Source organism: Nematostella vectensis, chromosome 10 (assembly GCF_932526225.1).
Source record: "Nematostella vectensis chromosome 10, jaNemVect1.1, whole genome shotgun sequence".
NCBI classification, from domain to species: domain Eukaryota; kingdom Metazoa; phylum Cnidaria; class Anthozoa; order Actiniaria; family Edwardsiidae; genus Nematostella; species Nematostella vectensis.
The window spans coordinates 6952329-6972226 of NC_064043.1; the positions used below are offsets into that span (position 1 = coordinate 6952329).

A 19898-nucleotide genomic window follows, 5' to 3' on the forward strand; every position below is an offset into this window, starting at 1 on the left:
CAAAAACTTGTCGAAAATTTGAAAAATACCCCTAAAAATAACTGCCCACCATAAGTTGCTACCACAGAAGCCCTAAAAGAAAAGCCTATTTTCTCTCAGATACCTCCTAAAAATACCTGAATTTTGAGCCCTTTCTAATAACTCCAATCTCGATCCAACCCACGCCACTGAACACTTCCTAAAACCTAACCACTCCGCTTCTGACATAGAGCTCATACCTATTGAAAAAATAAGAAATAACCGCGACTCCATCCGCAAAGCAAGAGAAGCCACACTGATAGCTCGCGCTGGTACTCTTGAACCCGGTGGCCTCAACCGGCGTGAAGAAACCGTTTAGCTACTTAGTAATCCACACCACCCTATTTACCATCTTCCATAAGTCACTCTTTACTCAATTACTATTTTTACTTTTTGTTAGTTAATCATCAATGAACTTTGTACATATACTAGCTATAACATGCCACTTGTAACTCATTTATAACCTGAAGAAGGCAGGTATTGGCCTGCCGAAATATCGTTCTAAAAAACATAAATCTGCGTTGTTGTCGACTTTTTCTTTTAAAGGCCTTTCTAATAGCCCATTTTGGATAAAAATAAAAGCAACTGTCATCAGGCCTGTACCCAGGGGGAGCATTCGCAACCCCCCCCCCCCCCAACACACACACACAGCGGCGGAAAGTCCACTTCCTGTTCGCAATAAACTTGTAGACAAAACTATCATAAGCAAATAAGATAAAACTAGCATAAGCAAATAAGATAAAACAAAGCATTCTAAATCACTCTGGTATGTCATAAATCTATGCCAAAATATGTTGTAGCCATTTCCGGTAATTAACGTCCCGTGGAGACTGTAATGGCATAAAAAAAAAATCTCATTTTGTTTTTTCGGGGATGGTCAGTTTTTATCAGAAAATCACGCCCACCCCTCTCCCTCGGGAAAAATCCTGGGTAAGGGCTCCCCCTCGGGGAAAATCCTGGGTAAGGGCATGGTCATGCTATGCTTTTTGCAAATTCAGCTAAAATGGTCGATGGGTTAACCTTTTCAAAAAATTCATTATATTTTCCTTTCCCCGTGGATTTCTTTTTTGTCTGCAATTAACAGACGGGTCTCGGGTTTCGCAAACTTTGAATGCAGTTGAAGGAGCCAAAGATGCTGCACGAGTTTACTTCCGGCAGGTTGACGGAAAACCCAACAGATAAAAGACAAAGGAATGTATTAAAATCTGCGCCATTTAACAGGCCAACCGCTCTAAATTATCAGTCACATCCACGAAGAAACTTCTAAAGAGACACTGCTTTCACAATTTGAAATAGTCCTAATAAGGACGAAACAGCTGTCCATGGTTGCCGAACTGCACGGGTAATAGACTGTGCTAGCGTCCCGTCTTGGCCCGACTGGTGCCAATGTGTGTATGCTAGTGTGCTTTTAAAGTCCACTCTTTTTCTACTTGAAGTTCGCCGCCTGAAAACTTAACAGAACACTTGGCACGTCTTAATTTTTCCCACTAGTTTATGGGATAGCGTTGTTTGTTTTCTTACATACTGTGACCGAACCAAACATTAGGGCTTTTTAAGTGCCGTTCTTAATGCAAATATGCGAGTAAACAAACCTGATTGTTCTATGTTAACTGTCGAACTGTCGAGCTAATTTAATAAGGCAAGGGGAGGGGTTAACGGAAATTTGGTCCGCTGAAATGGAAAAACAAACCACCCGCACACAATCCTGGCAACGGGCCTGTGCACTAAATGTACCTCACCCCCTTTTTACTTGAAGTTCGTCGCCTGAAAACTTAACCGAACACTTTTATGGGATAGCATAGTTTATTTTCTACATACTGTGACCGAACCAAACATAGCTTTTTATGTGCCGTTCTTTATGCAAATACATGCGAATAAACCAGCCCGATTGTTCTATGTTAACTATGTCGTGCTGTTGTTCAGATGATTAAATATTAAGGACCATTGACTCATAGTTCACGAACTCGTCTTGAAATCGAATCACCACAATGTGTTTTTCTCTGGGATTCTCAACCAAAACTACTTGACTACTTGTGTTGCATAAACGAGCGTAACAAACTTGGTAAGTCATTATATCACCGTATTCATCGTATTCTGGCTGAATTAACTTCCACTCATTTTCAATAGATATATACGTTTAAAAATGAATGCCCAAAAATCACGAGAAAATTTAGGAATATTTCGCCAGAGAAAATTTCACAACCATGCCTCAAAATCATTTGATATATTGCAAATAAAGAGTTTTGGCGTGTCTTGGTGTTTATTTTGCAAAAAATGGACGATTTGATGAGTTTTGCGAGAAAATCGATTTCGCGCCCAAGTGCCAGAATATCTTTTGCGCTTACAAAATACGACTTTTAAAAGCGTTTAAATAGTTCGCGTCTGGCAATCTAACAACACGGAGATAACGAAGTGGTACTCAAAATTTTATCTGCGCTCTCTATTGACTGTTTTAGGCCGGTTTTGACGGTAAATAGATACTCGGAACAAACAGGGTGTTTTCGAAGGCTAATTCACAAGCAGTTTTGACACGTCAATTTTTTCGTGTGGCATATCTCAAAACTGAAAGTAATTACATATCCTAGTCTATGTTTATGTGAGCATATATACGAAGACTAGGCTTGTAAGGATACGAGGGAGGGGCTTGTAGGGATACGAGGGAGAGGCTTGTAGGGATACGAGGGAGAGGCTTGTAGGGATACGAGGGACGGGCTTGTAGTGATACGAGGGAGAGACTTGTAGGGATACGAGGGAGAGGCTTGTAGGGATACTAGGAACGGGCTTGTAAGGATACGAGGGAGGGGCTTGTAGGGATACGAGGGAGGGGCTTGTAGGGATACGAGGGAGTGGCTTGTAACGAGGGAGAGGCTTGTAGAGATACGAGGGAGGGGCTTGTAAGGATACAAGGTAGGGGCTTGTAGGGATACGAGGGCGAGGCTTGTAGGGATACGAGGGAGAGGCTTGTAGGGATACGAGGGACGGGCTTGTAGGGATACGAGGGAGAGACTTGTAGGGATACGAGGGAGAGGCTTATAGGGATACGAGGGGCTTGTAGGGATACGTAGGAGAGGCTTGTAGGGACACGAGGGCAGAACTGCATCGCGTCGAATTTACTATGCTCACACCCATTCCTAACGTTTTATCGCGTACAGATATACAAGAAGTATCATTTAATTCAACAGTTATAATATATTATCATTATACGGACACACATCTAACGACGCTTGTGGTCCGTACATCACAATGAGCCATACATGAAGTACCAACCTTGACTAACTATCACGCAACTTAAATAACCCCGAAACGGAAAAACTTAAAGCAATCTCTTACTGATGCACTTTTAAAAAACAAATTATAAAGTTAGATAAGGATAGAGAACACTTTTTGGGCTTGAGGGAATGTTTGTATAAAGCGTCCGCTCATAACGCGAGCTTTCCTATTACGAACAAAATGGCGGCAGGGTGTGAGGTCGACCAAGGAAAATTGAAACTCGATTTTCAACACGAAAGCTACCATTCCACCTGGCCGCCAAAATATTTTTGAAAACCTGAATAAAAAAGCTTTCAATTGAGCCTAAGCCCGCCTGTTCTCGTAAAAACAGTACCCGGACGTCTAGGTGATGTACTAAATGTACCTCACTCTTTTTCTACTTGAAGTCCGCCGCCTGAAAACTTAACAGAACACTTGGCACGTCTTAATTTTTCTCACTAGTTTATGGAATAGCATTGTTTATTTTCTGACCGAACCAAACATTAGGGCTATTTATGTGCCGTTCTTAATGCAAATATGCGAGTAAACCAACCTGATTGTTCTATGTTAACTATCGAGCTGTTGTTCAGATGATTAAATATTAAGGACATTGACTCATAGTTCACTAACTCGTCTTGAAATCAAATTATCACAAAGTGTTTTTCTTTGGGATTCTCAACCAAAACTACTTGACTACTTGTGTTGCATAAACGAGCGTAACAAACTTGGTAAGTCATTATATCACCGTATTCATCGTATTCTGGCTGAATTAACTTCTACCCATTTTCGATGGATATAAAATACGTTTAAAGATCTGTATCAAAAGTTCCAAAAACTTGTCGAAAATTTGAAAAACAGCCCTAAAAATAACTGCCCACCATAAGTTGCTACCACAGAAGCCCTAAAAGAAAAGCCTATTTTCTCTCAGATACCTCCTAAAAATACCTGAATTTTGAGCCCTTTCTAATAACTCCAATCTCGATCCAACCCACGCCGCTGAACACTTCCTAAAACCTAACCACTCCGCTTCTGACATAGAGCTCATACCTATTGAAAAAATAAGAAATAACCGCGACTCCATCCGCAAAGCAAGAGAAGCCACACTGATAGCTCGCGCTGGCACTCTTGAACCCGGTGGCCTCAACCGGCGTGAAGAAACCGTTTAGCTACTTAGTAATCCACACCACCCTATTTACCATCTTCTATAAGTCACTCTTTACTCAATTACTATTTTTACTTTTTGTTAGTTAATCATCAATTAACTTTGTACATATACTAGCTATAACATGCCATTGTAACTCATTTATAACCTGAAGAAGGCAGGTATTGGCCTGCCGAAATATCGTTCTAAAAAACATAAATATGCGTTGTTGTCGACTTTTTCTTTTAAAGGCCTTTCTAATAGCCCATTTTGGATAAAAATAAAAGCAACTGTCATCAGGCCTATACCCAGGGGGAGCATTCGCAACCACCCCCCCCCCCCCCCCCCCAACACACACACACACAACGGCGGAAAGTCCACTTCCTGTTCGCAATAAACTTGTAGACAAAACTATCATAAGCAAATAAGATAAAACTAGCATAAGCAAATAAGATAAAACAAAGCATTCTAGATCACTCTGGTATGTCATAAATCTATGCCAAAATATGTTGTAGCCATTTTCGGTAATTAACGTCCCGTGGAGATACTGTAATGGCATGAAAAAATCTCATTTTGTTTTTTCGGGGATGGTCAGTTTTTATCAGAAAATCACGCCCACCCCTCTCCCTCGGGAAAAATCCTGGGTAAGGGCTCCCCCTCGGGAAAAATCCTGGGTAAGGGCGTGGTCATGCTATGCTTTTTGCAAATTCAGCTAAAATGGTCGATGGGTTAACCTTTTCAAAAAATTCATTCTATTTTCCTTTCCCCGTGGATTTCCTTTTTGTCCGCAATTAACAGACGGGTCTCGGGTTTCGCAAACTTTGAATGCAGTTGAAGGAGCCAAAGATGCTGCACGAGTTTACTTCCGGCAGGTTGACGGAAAACCCAACAGATAAAAGACAAAGGAATGTATTAAAATCTGCGCCATTTAACAGGCCAACCGCTCTAAATTATCAGGCACATCCTCGAAGAAACTTCTAAAGAGACACTGCTTTCACAATTTGAAATATTTTCGCGTTTTTAAAAACTGGTGCGATTGCCGCTTTCACTAGCGCACCCCATTTAATTACTACCCACATATTACCGCTATTCAAATGTTTCCTGAAATGTTTTTTTTTTTTCAGGATCCTTCACTATGCAAATGCCTTGCCGAATGTCCGCGATCATTATTGCCATTAATATGGCCATAATGTTGCCTATTGTACTATTGGGCGCGGACAAACTGAGCAATTCACAATACGGAATAGCTTTTGTTGAGCACGTGTACCGAAGTCTGACAGACCTCGACCTGCTTGAGTGCGCAATACGTTGTAGACGAGAAGAATGCTGTCGAAGCTTGAATTTCAACCACGAGAGCATGCTATGTGAGCTGAATTACCTCACCAAGGCCATTCTTCCCAACCGAGAGAAACTAAGAAAAGCATCACTCTATCTGGACCTGCTTAAAAGCCCTAAAGTTGAAGGTCAGCAATTGTATGTGACCCATTAGTCTAAACTTCACATATCCTCTCCTTACCTTCATTCTTCATTGCACATCCTCATCCTTTAATTCCGCTATCCTATGGCACTAGAAAAGATCCCAGAATACATCAATCACAGACACAGGGTTGTTTGGCCGAATAGAGATTTATTTTCAAGACGAGAAAATTTAAAAAGGAATACAAACTATCTCTACCCACCTAAACAAACCTGTGTGAGATTACGGAAACTGAGCGTGTCCCATCTCCAGGGCCCTGGTCATACACTTAGCCACACACAATTTTGCCGACATATCAAATTCTAAGTAACATTTATATAACCAAAACTGCAAAAGATGAAAATAGTAGAGGCCACACTTTGGGGATAATGATTTTCAACGCCAGCCCAGGGCTCTAGCAGGGGGTGAGGCACTGGGGGCAAGTGCCCACCCCCCCCCCCCCCCCAGAATTGTGTTTAAAGTTATAAGGGAATGACCAGGGCGTAGCTGCGTCTCCCCAATGTTTTCTTAATGTTTCTGTATTGTGCCCCCCCCCCCCCCCCCACAATCTTATGTGCCCTGCTACAGCACTGCAAACGAAAATAAAAAAAGTGCAAGGAGAAGGGCACCTCATATATTTATCTGGTTTGTAGGGGGTCTGGGGTTTTCCCAAGAAAACATTTTGAAATTGCAGGAGGCTCGACAATTGATCAGCTGTTAAAAAAATAAGGCCCTCCCCTAAACCCTGTATCAAAAATTGAGGACCCCCCCCCCAATCGATAATAAAAAATTAGCAACCCTCCCACCAAACATAGCAACCCTTTCCCCGTTAAATAATAGCCCTTTCCTTATGGTTTTGTTATTCATCAACATCAACAACCGAGAAAGATGTGATTCTAGTATATTCAATGTAGCTGACCAATCACGATTCATTGCTTTATTATGTCACTTTTTTTAAATCTCAGATTTTTGCACTTTTGACTCTTCTATCGACGACTGTGGGTATAGTCATGACCGCACAGGTGATTTCGCCTGGGGTATACTGAGAGGAAAGACGTCAACAAAAAGCACCGGCCCAGATGCGGACCACACATCCACGAAAGGTAATATTTTACCGCCACTTTTCTGCTTCTCCCCCACCTAAACTCCTTTACGTTCTGCTTAAAGCCGCATTGTCACCAGTTTACTTCCGGGGGTCCGACGGAAACCTCAACCGTTAAAAGACGAAAGAATCTATTAGAATCCGAGATATTAACAGGCCATCCGCTCTTAATTATCAATCACACCCTCAAAGAAACTTCCAATAGACACACTGCTTTCAATATTTTGAAATATTTTTCGCATTTTCCGTTAAAAATAATCGGATGCTGTTACGTAATCGACCGGAAGTAAACTAGTGATAATGCGGCTTTGATACTGCACCCTCCTAACCCAACAAAAAGCTCTGTATTTTGTTTGCTTGGGATTTGCAACGAATCCGCATACCCTGTAAACGCTATCGAAAAGGAATCAAAATAGATCCTCATACTTTGGTCCGTAGTGTTGACTGTCGAATCCGTATCAAAAGAAAACGATGGCGTCATATCGCAGGCGCGTCTGCTGCTTTGAGCATGCGCATATCATAAAAAAGACGTCACGTTTTTAAACGTTTTGAATCCGTGTTAGTGTGAACGGCTGGATCAAGGCAAAAACGATGGTGGAGACGCGAATCAAGTGATGCGTTTTCGGCGAAACGAATCCGTATACTTTTGAATCCGTGCTATTGTGGACGACCCCCAAGAGGCTCTGTTATTGTGTTATTTTAAAAGCTAAAAATTCTAAGGTTAAGTTCTATATCCAAATAATGTTTGCAAGTTATAAGCATTTTACGGTTAACTCGTGATTTTACACTCTAGCTTTATATAAAGTAAAAAAAATGAAGTCACGGTAATGTTTGTTTGTTGATTCAGCCGATAAAAAATGGATGACTCAGTGCAATGTGTGGGTGTTGGTTGTGTTAATATCACAAAGTGAAATAAAACGATCCATATTACCCATATGATATGGGTATAACACTTGGCAAGGGCCACGCCGTTTTTCTACTCCCTTCCCTCCCTCCCGTTTCTTGGATTTACTGTGTTTATCTTTTAATGAACCCTCGAATTTCAAAGTAGTCCTCTGCATTTTGCTAGAGATACGAATTAAGCTGCATAACTAAAAGCTAAGGTTGGCTTCCCTCTCTAGGATTATACATTTATATAGAGGCATCAACACCGCGTGTCATAGGCGATCGTGCCATCCTCCGTAGCAAGATGTACCCAGCCTCCCCACGTCCAAGATGTGTCCGGTTCTTCTGGCACATGTACGGGTTCGCCATGGGGAGTGTTCAGATCACCTACAAGCCCAGGAACTCCACAGAGGAAACAGTTATCTGGGAACGATCTGGAAACCACCGGAATGCCTGGTTTCCTGGGAAAGCTGAGGTACCACCGCTACCAACAGACTATCAGGTAACGACTGCAATTGATATATAGACTTATGGCATTTATGCCATGAAGCACATACCGTAATTTCAGACTATAGCAGAGGTTCTGAATAAGTCAGTCCTCAGTCTTTCTTCTCTTTCCTCAGGTTTCGTTTATCGCCATACGTGGGAATAACGCGGCTGGCGACTCAGCGATCGACGATGTATTTATCACGGATGGAAATTGTTGCTAAAACGAACAATGTCCTTAGAGCAGAATGATATAACTAGAAAGACTACAGACAAGCTGTAGAAAAACTAGATGGTCTGTGTAGGTGTGGTATAGACAAGGTATAAATCAACACAAGGTTGAAAAAGTATGTTGAACACCTCTGTAAAGTTGTTGCTCGGACCTTTCAAGCGTAAGCCGCCTTCGTTGGAGCAAAAAAAGGCGTTCAACATTTTTCAACCTTGATTTATCAGACGTTCGTTTCACTTATTCTAGAGGAGTGAACTGCTCTTGAACTGCTCTTGTTACCGTCATGAGTGAACCGGCTAAATATGAACAGAAGGGCTTAATATGCATACAAGGCGCTCACCCGCCTTCCGTCTTTGTCGCACTGGTTCATACACAAAATTATTTTGCAGCGGCGTAGCCAGGATTCTTAACAGGAGGGGGCCGAAAAGGCATTTTCAAGGCATTTTTTCTCCTGTATCTTAGATGTCTCATACATTTACTTTATTTATTGGCTGCTAGAAGTGGAGGGGGGCCTGGGCCACCCCCTGGCTACGCCCCTGTTCCCGTTCCTGTTTATCTGCTTCTGCAATGGTGTGAACAGGTTCCGGAGTATCAAGGGTGTCACAGTTTTCATTAGAATAATAAGTATTAGTGTATAATATATAGATTTAGGCACTGCTTAAAAGCGGAGCCAGCGTACAATCTATTTAAGCCGTATTATAATAATCAATCAATCTTTTATTGAATATTTTAAATGTAAATACAATAAGGGAAAAGCAGAAGCCAGAGGCTTATCAAGCTTAATACATATATGTACAATTGCATATTGTATATATGCAATGTGTGAGTGAAGCCGTTCCGAAGAGTTCGTGATGCACAGGTGAAGAGTGGGATATGTATGTAGGTATATTTTTTGTTGTTGTTTAACCAGGAAAAACTTGTTTGGATGTATTTGGAGGTATCATCGATTACGGAACATTGAAGAATTGAAAACGAATTATAGTTTTTTTTACAGCAAAATGGGTTTCTTTTTTATTCTCTTCAACATTTAAAACCATATCAGCTCACAACACATTTCTAAACATAAGCATATTGCTTTGCCAGTGAATGTGCTTCATACTTGCAGTACACTGTTTAAATTCCCTTTCTTCCTTTCACATTGCACTACTAGAATTTCTTGATTTTTAAAATTTTCTTTCAGTAAAAGGGTAATATATATATATATATATATATATATATATATATATATATATATATATATATATATATATATATATATATATATATATATATATATATATATATATATATATATTTGGTAAAAATTACAAATATTGGCTAAACAGTTTTATCAACCTTCTTTATTGTGTTTTTGTGGCTACTACTCTATTTGAATTGACACTATGTCTTGGGTATGGTTTGTAAAAACCTCCTTGAGGTTGTCCACGGACCCATATTGAAGCATCAGGGTGTCAAGGGTATGTACATCTGTTATTTTTGTGCTAAAACATAAAATAGAGCTCGGTGTGGCATTAAAAAAAGATCACTTCCATGTATAGTGCTAAATTATTTGTGAAATAATTTCATGAAAGGTCAAATGGTACATTCTATACACCCATTTATTATGTTGACTAATAATGAGTACAGTGCTATTAATTTTTGCAAATATCATCACAGATTCAAATAACAGCTATTTCAAAAGTAGATTTCTCACAAACCCCTGTCGAGTTAATTAGTGCAAATTGAAACTAAGAATTTTTTTATTAGAACACCCATTTATATCTAGAAATCTTATTTTTTTTTAGCAAGGGTCCATTTGCCAGGGGGCCAAATTTGGTCAGTGTTTTGTACTACCACAGGCAGCCCAAGGCTACTGTCAGTGGTTTATAAAGGAATGTATGGGGGAGTTTATATGTTAGCGAAAAAATACTTTATCGTGAAAAATAAAACTTTAGACCATCTAATATTGTGTTTGAGTATTCCTTTATTTTAATTTTGCCGATAGAATGTCAGTAGAGCGAGTTTGAAGCCCACCACGAATTGTGTTTCTCTCTCTGTATAAAAATAGGAAAGGCTGGGGGCTTCATCGGCTAACGGCCACCACATAACTACTTCGAGGCCCGATAAAACTCGCAAAAATCAACCAGCCGCCAATCCAGCACAAAAACACTTTGAAAACATACCTTAGCTTTCAATTGAACTGAGTCTCATGTCACCGATTTGCGAATTTCACTCATATTTTTTACACTTTTTACTGTCGACTATCGAATTCACCATCTGTGACAACAGATCGTGTGCACTTTCTAACCGAGGGGCTCTAGGAACGAGGCACTGCTCGGAAATTCAAACTTCGAGTAGTCGTCGGCGCAACAACGGCCGCGCCGAGTGAGTGTCTACTGTCGCGCCACCGCGCCACCAGCGTTGCAGGAAAAACACACTCACTCGGCGCGGCCGTTGTCGTACCGACGGCTCCTCGAAGTTTGAATTTTTGAAGTTTGAAAGGGTGAATGAAATAAACCACTAACTTGTTTTCAAAGTTTCTGACTACTTTTTTTTATAAAAAGTTTTCATTGGTAACTATTATCTATCTTTTTGTTACTTAGCTGAATTAATGAATACATCCTGTCCTAGACTCATGCATCTAAAGCTGGCAGCTGGGATTACGGATTAAATTAAAAATGAATAAAAAAATAAAAATGAATAAAAATTAATGAATACATCCTGTCCTAGCATCATGCCTCTAAAGCTGGCAGCTGAAATTACGGATTAAATTAAAAATAATTCCAAGTAACATTAAGAATAGAAGATTAGTAATTTAATTATGAAGTCTGTTTTTAGGGGCTGATGAGCCAGAGGTTGAATGGCCTTTTTATAGGAAAAGCTGTAGAAAAAGAATCATAAGGGAAATGTGTAGGTGAACCAGATCTTTTAAAAAACTTGTAACCCCTTATGAACCATTTAACCCTTTCCGTAACAAAAGCACTTGGACTCCCTCTTCAGGCAGGGATAGCTCACTCGACACCTTCCTTAATTCTGTCAAACTACAGATACAAAACTCTACACCTGGTGAACGTAACGCTTTAACACAACTCAACCAAAGACAAGACATCATAATCAAACCCGCAGACAAAGGATCCGGCACAGTCGTAATGGACAAAGACTGGTATATTAATGAATGTAATAGACAACTTAATGACACTAAATTCTACACACAATTAGATGCCGACATTACTAATGACATACAAAAACGAGTCACAACTTACATCAACCGAATGCACACGGACGGAATAATTAATCAGGACACTAAATCCTACCTCACACCCAAAGACTCTAAACCTGGACGGTTTTACACACTCCCTAAAATACATAAATATGGTAATCCTGGACGCCCTATTATTTCCTCCAACTCCCACCCCACCGAACGCATCTCAGAATTTGTAGACTACTACCTCCAGCCATTAGTAAGTAAACTTCCATCATACGTTAAAGACACTAACCACTTCTTAAACATTTTATTAACACTCAGCAACCTACCAACAGACTCTCTCCTGGTCACACTCGACGTCTCTAGCCTCTATACTAATATTCCACATAATGATGGCATCAACGCTTGTCACCACTTCCTTCGCACATGTAACACTAACCCCATCCCTGCTGGCACTATTTGTGATTTAATCCGCATGATCCTCCAAATGAACAACTTCTCCTTTAATGACAAACACTACCTCCAGAAGCATGGCACCGCAATGGGCACACGAATGGCACCCTCTTTCGCCTGTCTCTTCCTTGGTCTATTTGAAACCAACGCTTTGCGTGACGCCCCTTACAAACCCCATACGTGGTTAAGATACATCGACGATATTTTTGTTGTATGGACTGAGGGTCTAGACAAATTGAACGCTTTTATAGATTATCTTAACAATCTACATCCTACCATTAAATTTCCAGCTCCCACTCCTATAACAGTGTACCTTTTCTTGACGTTAATGTCTCCCTTGTTAATAGTAAAACCGAAACTGACCTCTACTTCAAACCTACTGACAAACACCAACACCTTTTTTCATCTTGCCATCCTCATCACACCATAAAGGCCATCCCCTATAGCCTCGCCCTCCGTATTCGCCGCATTTGTTCTACGGAAGAAAGCTTTAATAACCGCTGCAATGAACTCACCAACTACCTCCTCAAGCGTGGCTCTCAAGAGACAAATCCTACGCGTTGCTAACATTTCCCGCATTGACGCCCTAATAATAACAACCACAAAAACTCCCGTCGCATCCCCTTTGTCACTACCTATAACCCTGCACTACCTAACATCAACGACATAATCCGTAGAAACTACAACCTTCTACTCTCGTCTAAGCGATGCCATAAGGTTTTCACTGAACCCCCTCTTGTCGCCTTTCGCCGCTCACCTAACCTCCGCGACATCCTCGTTAAAGCCAAGCTACCTTCCGACCGCTCTCCCACCAACCAACCTCCCGGTGCTTTCCGTTGCGGAAAAAACTGCCTAACCTGCCCCTATATTAGAACCGATGGCGTTACAAGCTACACATTTTTCTCAACAGGTGAAACACGACCTATAACCTCCCACATAACCTGCAATACTAAAAAACGTGATTTATATGATTCAATGTAACCGCTGTAACCTTCAATATATTGGGGAAACTAAACGCAAATAAACGCTTTAATGACCACCGCAGAACTGTAGACTTCCAATCTCGATCCATACCAACCCACGCCGCTGAACACTCCCTAAAACCTAACCACTCCGCTTCTGACATAGAGCTCATACCTATTGAAAAAATAAGAAATAACCGCGACTCCATCCGCAAAGCAAGAGAAGCCACACTGATAGCTCGCCCTGGCACCCGGTGGCCTCAACCGGCGTGAAGAAACCGTTTAGCTACTTAGTAATCCACACCACCCTACTTACCATCTTCCATAAGTCACTCCTTACTCAATTACTATTTTTATCTTTTGTTAGTTAATCATCAATGAACTTTGTACATATACTAGCTATAACATGCCATTGTAACTCATTTATAACCTGAAGAAGGCAGGTATTGGCCTGCCGAAATATCGTTCTAAAAAACAAAAATCTGCGTTGTTGTCGACTTCTTCTTTTAAAGGTTTTATTAATTAATCAACTGTCGACGCAGACCACAAGGTCCGACGCACACCAGCAGATAGAGGCTGTCCGGTGGTTTGTTCCTACGTTTTTTTTTTTAAAAAAAACTGAGTCGCATAGTTATATACCATTTCTCTATAACTATGGGGCTCCGCGCGCGGCCTGCGGCCGCGCTGGCTCCGCTAAAACTCGGGAACCTCGCAAGAACAAATGATTTGATTGGTTGAGAAACTCGGGATAAAACGTAATATACACCTCCTAGGAGTTGGATATTTTCCTGCGACCCAAAATCAAGCAAATGGCGGGTGTAACAGCCGATTTTGCAAGTGTTTCCGAAAAGAAAAATTGCTCTAAAGCTCGTTTTATTTACTAAAACAATTATACCATTTCCTTTTCGGCGGATAGTGGCTTTAAAAATATCTCGCCACTATCCAACTCAATAGAAATAGTATAATTGTTAAATATACACCTCCTAGGAATTGCGTATTTTCCTGCGCCCCGAAATCAAGCAAAATGGCGGGTGTAACAGCCGATTTGCAAGTGTTTCCGAAAAGAAAAATTGCTCTAAAGCACGTTTTATTTACTAAAACAATTATACCATTTCCATTTCGGCGGATAGTGGCTTTAAAAATATCTCGCCACTATCCAACTCAATAGAAATGGTATAATTGTTAAATATACACCAATTGGGTATTTTCATGCGCCCCGAAATCAAGCAAAATGGGGGGTGTAACAGCCGATGTGCAAGTGTTTTCGATAAGAAAATTGCTCTTTAGCAAAAATTGCTCCGTAGCAAGATGTGTCCGGTTCTTCTGGCACAAGTACGGGGCCGCCATGGGGAGTGTTCAGATCTCCTACAATCCCAGGAACTCCACAGAGGAAACAGTGATCTGGGAACGATCTAGAAACCACCCATCCTCTGAAACCCAGGGTTATTTTCCTCTAACGTTTCCCTAACGCTAGAGGAAAATTCCCCTGGGTTTCAGAGGATGGAAACCACCCGAATACCTGGGAAAGCTGAGGTACCACCGCTACCAACAGACTACCAGGTATAACGATTACAATTGATATAGATATTTAGGCAACTTAGGCATAAGTAAAGGCGGGGCCAGTATACCAGCATATTTGTGTTTATTCTCTATAGAAAGGGGGAGGTGGGTAGTAATCACGAATCACAGACCAATTTATTCGCGATTTCGGAGCACAGATAATATCATTTTGAAAAAGGCAACAAAAATAGCAATAGGCACTAATTATAATCACAACTCACTAACGACCTTAGTAAGGCTTTTTTGAATAGTATCAGGGAGTGGTCACGTTTCACAGATTTTTTCACGGCAAATATTTCACTGTTTATCGGCGCAAATTTGTGTCCGATTACGGATCACGGAAACCCCTTCACCTATCCCTGTATACGCGAGCTAGCGGGGAAGCAATTAATTCCCAGCCAACTCTTTCCTCGCCCTGTCCTGTGGCTCTCTTTTTTTTTTTTTCTTTTAGTTTATGCTCCAGGAGCCCTCTAGCCTCCATGATATCTGCAAACAAACATAACACACAAAATAAATTAGAAAATATACTGCGGTATTAATTTATTATAAATTCAATACAGTATTTATTATATATATAGGATTACGATCAGCATACCCCTCTGGTCTACCTGTACAGTATTAAAGGGGAGGGGCCAAGGGGGACAGGACGTTACCCCCCCCCCCCCAGTATATGGAAAAAATATATTGAAAAAAATAATAATAAGGAAATTACCAGTTGGGCATGTATCTCCCCTTCCCCCTACCCCGCTAGTATGACTCTGTCTACCTGCTGTAAGCATGGCTTAGACAATTAGAAAACTCATTATACAACTCACCATATATCAAACCCTCTGCAAATCATGGCAGATATATATCAATTATCCTAAAACGTTACTCAGACTTAACATATATAGGTGTTTGGGAGAGGTTGGAAAGGGGAAGGGGATGAAGGCAAAGGAAATTTCTGAAGGCCAGTTTGGCAACTGCATTTGTATACATTTAAAAAACATACAGATGCTAGCTAATAAAGGAGTTAATTTATTACCTGTCATCTTTTTTGGCACTCTCTCCAGCCATTTGAATAGAAAAACATAACAAAATAAGAAACAGAACAATCATCCTAAAAAGGATATTCATTACAAGCACATGTTTTGATAAATGAAAAGCAAACACCCATATAAAGAACTGGAGCAATAAAATGACAACTCTTGTAAGGACAGCAACATGAAAAAAAAGTGCATGACAACTAATTGATGGCAGCAAAGCGATTAGCTCTTCTTATGCAATTAATGGAAGGTACTGTATTGGTGGGAGGGGAGGGACAGGAATGGGGGAATACAGGGTTTGAACGAGACGAGAGAGGCTATTGGATTGGAAGTCCTGTTCAATAAAAAAAGTCCCACAAAGACTTTAGGCCATGTTGCATTAGGGAGATTAGTCTTCTTGATGGGTAAAAAAATCCCCCTCCCTGTTAAAAATCATAGGAACTGGCCGCTATAACTGTGCTACCCCCCTCCCCATCCCCTACAATTCATGGCTACTTGCATACTTCTTTTAAAAGCAATTGGTTTTACTGTTTTCTAAATAAGGGAGTGTTCATTAATTACACCGCTAAAGACACCTTAAAATTTCAGAGCCACCCTTGCATTTTGAACACTTTTTCCCTTCTCCCATGTATTTAATGAACACTCCCTAATTGAGAATGCTTATTGAAGAAAAAAAAAGGAGATGGATGTATTAAGAGTTCCTGTTTACGTACCAGGCCTTCGGGGGGACTTTCTCTCTGCACTTTGAATCGGAAAGAAAGCAAAGTCAGATATATATCAATTATCCTAAAACGTTACTCATAATAAACACATAAAGGTGTTTGGGAGGGTTTGGGAAGGGGAAAGGGGCAAAGGAAATTTGAGAAGGCAAGTACAACTGCAGCAAACATGAAAAAAAGATACAGATACTAATAAGATGCTAAACAATCATCCTAAAAAGGATATTCATTACAAGCACATGTTTTGATAACTGAAAAGCAAACACCCATATAAAGAGCCACTGAGAGGCCTGCTCAATCAAAATAAAAAGTCCCATGGAGACCTTGGGTCAAGTTACATCAGGGAGGAAAGTAAATAAATCCCCTTCCCTGTTAATAGCAACTGGCCTGCTATAACTGTGCTAACCCCCCACCCCAAAATGAACACACACTTAAAAGTTTGAAAAGAAAGCTTCCATTGGGAAAATAGGAAAGAAAAAGGCTACTTACTAAGATGCTTACCCTAAAAATTGCTATATTTATTCATTTAAGAATAAGTCACTTGATCATCCTTCAGAGGTCTGGCCTCTACACGGCTGAAAAAAAAAACTGAATAAACATAAAACGAATGACACCAAGTCATGTCATAAATAAATGCTAATAAGCTGCCTGTTCTGCACTTGTTTGCAAATATTAATGTCTTGCCCAAGGGTAGAGGGCAGGAATACCCATGGGAACTGGTCGTTTTAGCATTTGAATTGTCAATCCCCACCCTCGGAACTAAGATAACAGTGGAATTCCCCACCCTTGAAGCTCTGTTAAGCCAGCTGGGGACTTCAATGAAATTTCAAAATCTTCAAATTTCCCATCTTGAGAGCTTGTAAAAATGTCAAAATTTCCATCCCAGTGGTGATGCACAACAACCAATTCCCCCACCAATACATTGTCAAAACATTGATATATTAACCCATTGACTCCTGGCTTTTTTGGAGCTGAATTTACAAAAAACAGACTGAAAACAGATACCTCCACTTTTAATCCCTCGTCGTTGTGCTGAAGCCAGCACAAGTTGATGGTTGCTTGTATTTTTCATCAAAAATACAGCTATGAGCATATTAGGAGAGTGTCTCAGGACATCATGAAGTCTTTTGGGGCATAATTGAGTGCTTTGCTTATGGATATTTGCAAGCAAAGGTGGATTCATGATTATTTTTTCTTGTTTGGCTTTGCCCGGATGAGAAAATAATTTTCTAATGAATCACCACAGCTCTCCTAAATGCTGTCTTTTCTGAAACCAAATTGATTGCAAAATTGTTTACACTGCTATTCTGGGTCTGTATGACCTGGAATTGACTTGTTTGGCTTCGGGGTGAAAAGACTTATAAAAAAACCATCTGACTTTGGGGAGAGGAGTGTTGACTGGCCCTCCCCTCGTGAATTTTCCCCTGGATCTCCCAGAATGCTTTGCAATACGTAAAGATATTTCCGTGGTTGTACAATCCTCCAAGGAATGGACATTGTGTTTTGAGGCCAAGGAAATGTACCTGGAGGATCAGAATAAAGGTATCTATTTGTGTCTTGAGCTGTGTTTGCTGATCTCTCTCCCTTGTGTGGTATTTTGAGCATTTTATTGAGAGGGGTGATTCTGCTTTTCTCTCCTTGTTCGATTTGAGATTTGTCAAAGAACCTGTGCTATTATTTGGCTTAAGAGTAGATGCCAACACCTTGGTTGGATGCATATCTGCAAGACCATTCATCCCTTAGACTGATGCCTGAGTATCTTCATCTTGTTGTGTTTATTTTGAATTTATGAATTTTTTGGGTTGTGGGTACTTCCCAAAGCCGGTACAGGCCGGATGAGGGGTCAATGTGTTAAGAGATATTTATGTATAGAGCCACACTCGTAAATCCCAGGCTTTGATTTGTCAAGGATCCATGTGTTATTATCAGAAGACACATGCACAGGCTTAATGTCAGCATGAGCCAGTTCCCCAAAAACTTGATTGTAATGTAAGAAAACATTTTAATTGTTGGATAAAACAAAAAGATCTCATTTTTGTGTGTTTGTCCTCTAATAGATAACATAGATGATGTCAAAGCGTGTCATGAACAACATTCACTTGTCACCCCCATGACACATTGTGACACATAATTGAGTTCTATTTGTTGATAACTTATGGATGAAAGAAGTGCACTTTTCAACTTACTAAGATTAAGTTCAAACGCTATTTTATCCACGAGCCTTATTCAATGAAAATGCATGCAAATAAAAATGAAACAATATTAATTCATTTGCAAGCATTTGCATTGAATACTCATACTTAGATATAGTAAGAAGTTAATACTACGTTTAAAATGAGCCTTAGTTAGGCCGTTTGGGGAATGAAAAAAGTAACAGTAAAAAACAAAATGCTAATAATTGAACTGGTAGCACAAAAATTCGTTTGAAGTTTATCCTCAATATAAAGAAAAGAAATTGTTGCTCACCTGTATCAAACACAATTGAACGAAAACGTTTTCTGCCATCTCGTACTTACACAAAACCGTATCTTTCTTTTCTCTGTTAAAAAATAATAATGAATTAAGTATGGCTTTTATAAATGTGGTATGCAATTCCCCAATTTCAAGTAAACTTTCTTTTTTTTCTTCTCTCCTGTTTTTGTGCCTTTTTGATGGAAAAGAGTGAATAAAGTTACCCCAAGTAACTCGTACACTCGTTTATAGAAGAATTTGACTTTCCAGAAGTAAATTGGGTTTAAAACAATCATTTTAAGGCCTTTCTAAATTGAAAATTGCTGAAGAAAAGGTAGACTTACCTATACACGTTTGGGATGAGCCTTATTAGCCATTAAATTAGACAAAAATTGACTAATTTTCTTGAGAAAATCCTCTCAACGTGTAGTGTGGCAAAGCGACCGTTCAAAGAAGAATGAAAATGGCGCCAAAAACCAAAGCACGTGAAACAGCGCTTCTGATTGGCTGAGAGCGACTCGCCACTTGTATCCCTTCTTCTCATTGGCTGAGACCAAACTGAGCCTGTGGTTTTAGACATCAGTTTTGATCGCCTTATTTAGAACAGACAGAAATAGAGCTTTTTTATTGCATAATTGTATAAGTTTAGAAATTTTTTATTTATCTATTTATCGGCCATCACACACAAGCAATTGATACAAGACAAAGGCCGAGGATAAGGCGCTACAGCGTATTCAATAACACTGGTATCCTTTTAGTAAGAAAAAAAATATTTATTTATTTTGCGCTTACATAGTAAAGGAAAAAATATTTCGTCAACCCCAAAAGATGAGGTATTTAGTTAACGCAACCGCTTAAAATTTTCAAAATACTTGTTACAACGCAATACTTGTGTATTTTTATGCAATTACCGAAATTAAATCCCGCATCCCGAATTCACAAGAATTTGCAAGAATTATTGATGATCCGGACAATTTT

The 19898-nt window shown here is 40.0% G+C and overlaps 1 protein-coding gene and 1 long non-coding RNA gene across 3 annotated transcripts; one reads left to right on the forward strand and one right to left on the reverse strand.

Moving 5' to 3' along the window:
• The first annotated feature begins 1967 nt into the window (after nt 1-1967).
• Nucleotides 1968-9565, forward strand: LOC5521934 (MAM domain-containing glycosylphosphatidylinositol anchor protein 1). The gene is made up of 5 exons (XM_001641767.3): nt 1968-2080; nt 5533-5871; nt 6830-6967; nt 8088-8353; nt 8475-9565. Exons 2-5 carry the CDS (start codon nt 5544-5546, stop codon nt 8559-8561), a joined length of 819 nt encoding a protein of 272 aa, XP_001641817.2. The 5' UTR covers nt 1968-2080; nt 5533-5543; the 3' UTR covers nt 8562-9565.
• Nucleotides 9566-14790: 5225 nt separating this feature from the next.
• LOC125573113 lies at nt 14791-19477 on the reverse strand. 2 transcript variants are annotated; one of them, XR_007313963.1, is made up of 6 exons: nt 19265-19474; nt 18936-19008; nt 16971-17044; nt 16464-16492; nt 15750-15771; nt 14791-15211 (listed from the first exon to the last, which is right to left on the reverse strand). It is a non-coding gene; the product is annotated as an uncharacterized LOC125573113 (long non-coding RNA). The 2 variants fall into 2 exon arrangements; XR_007313962.1 differs by having other exon boundaries at nt 15750-16492; nt 19265-19477.
• Between the last annotated feature and the right edge of the window lie 421 nt (nt 19478-19898).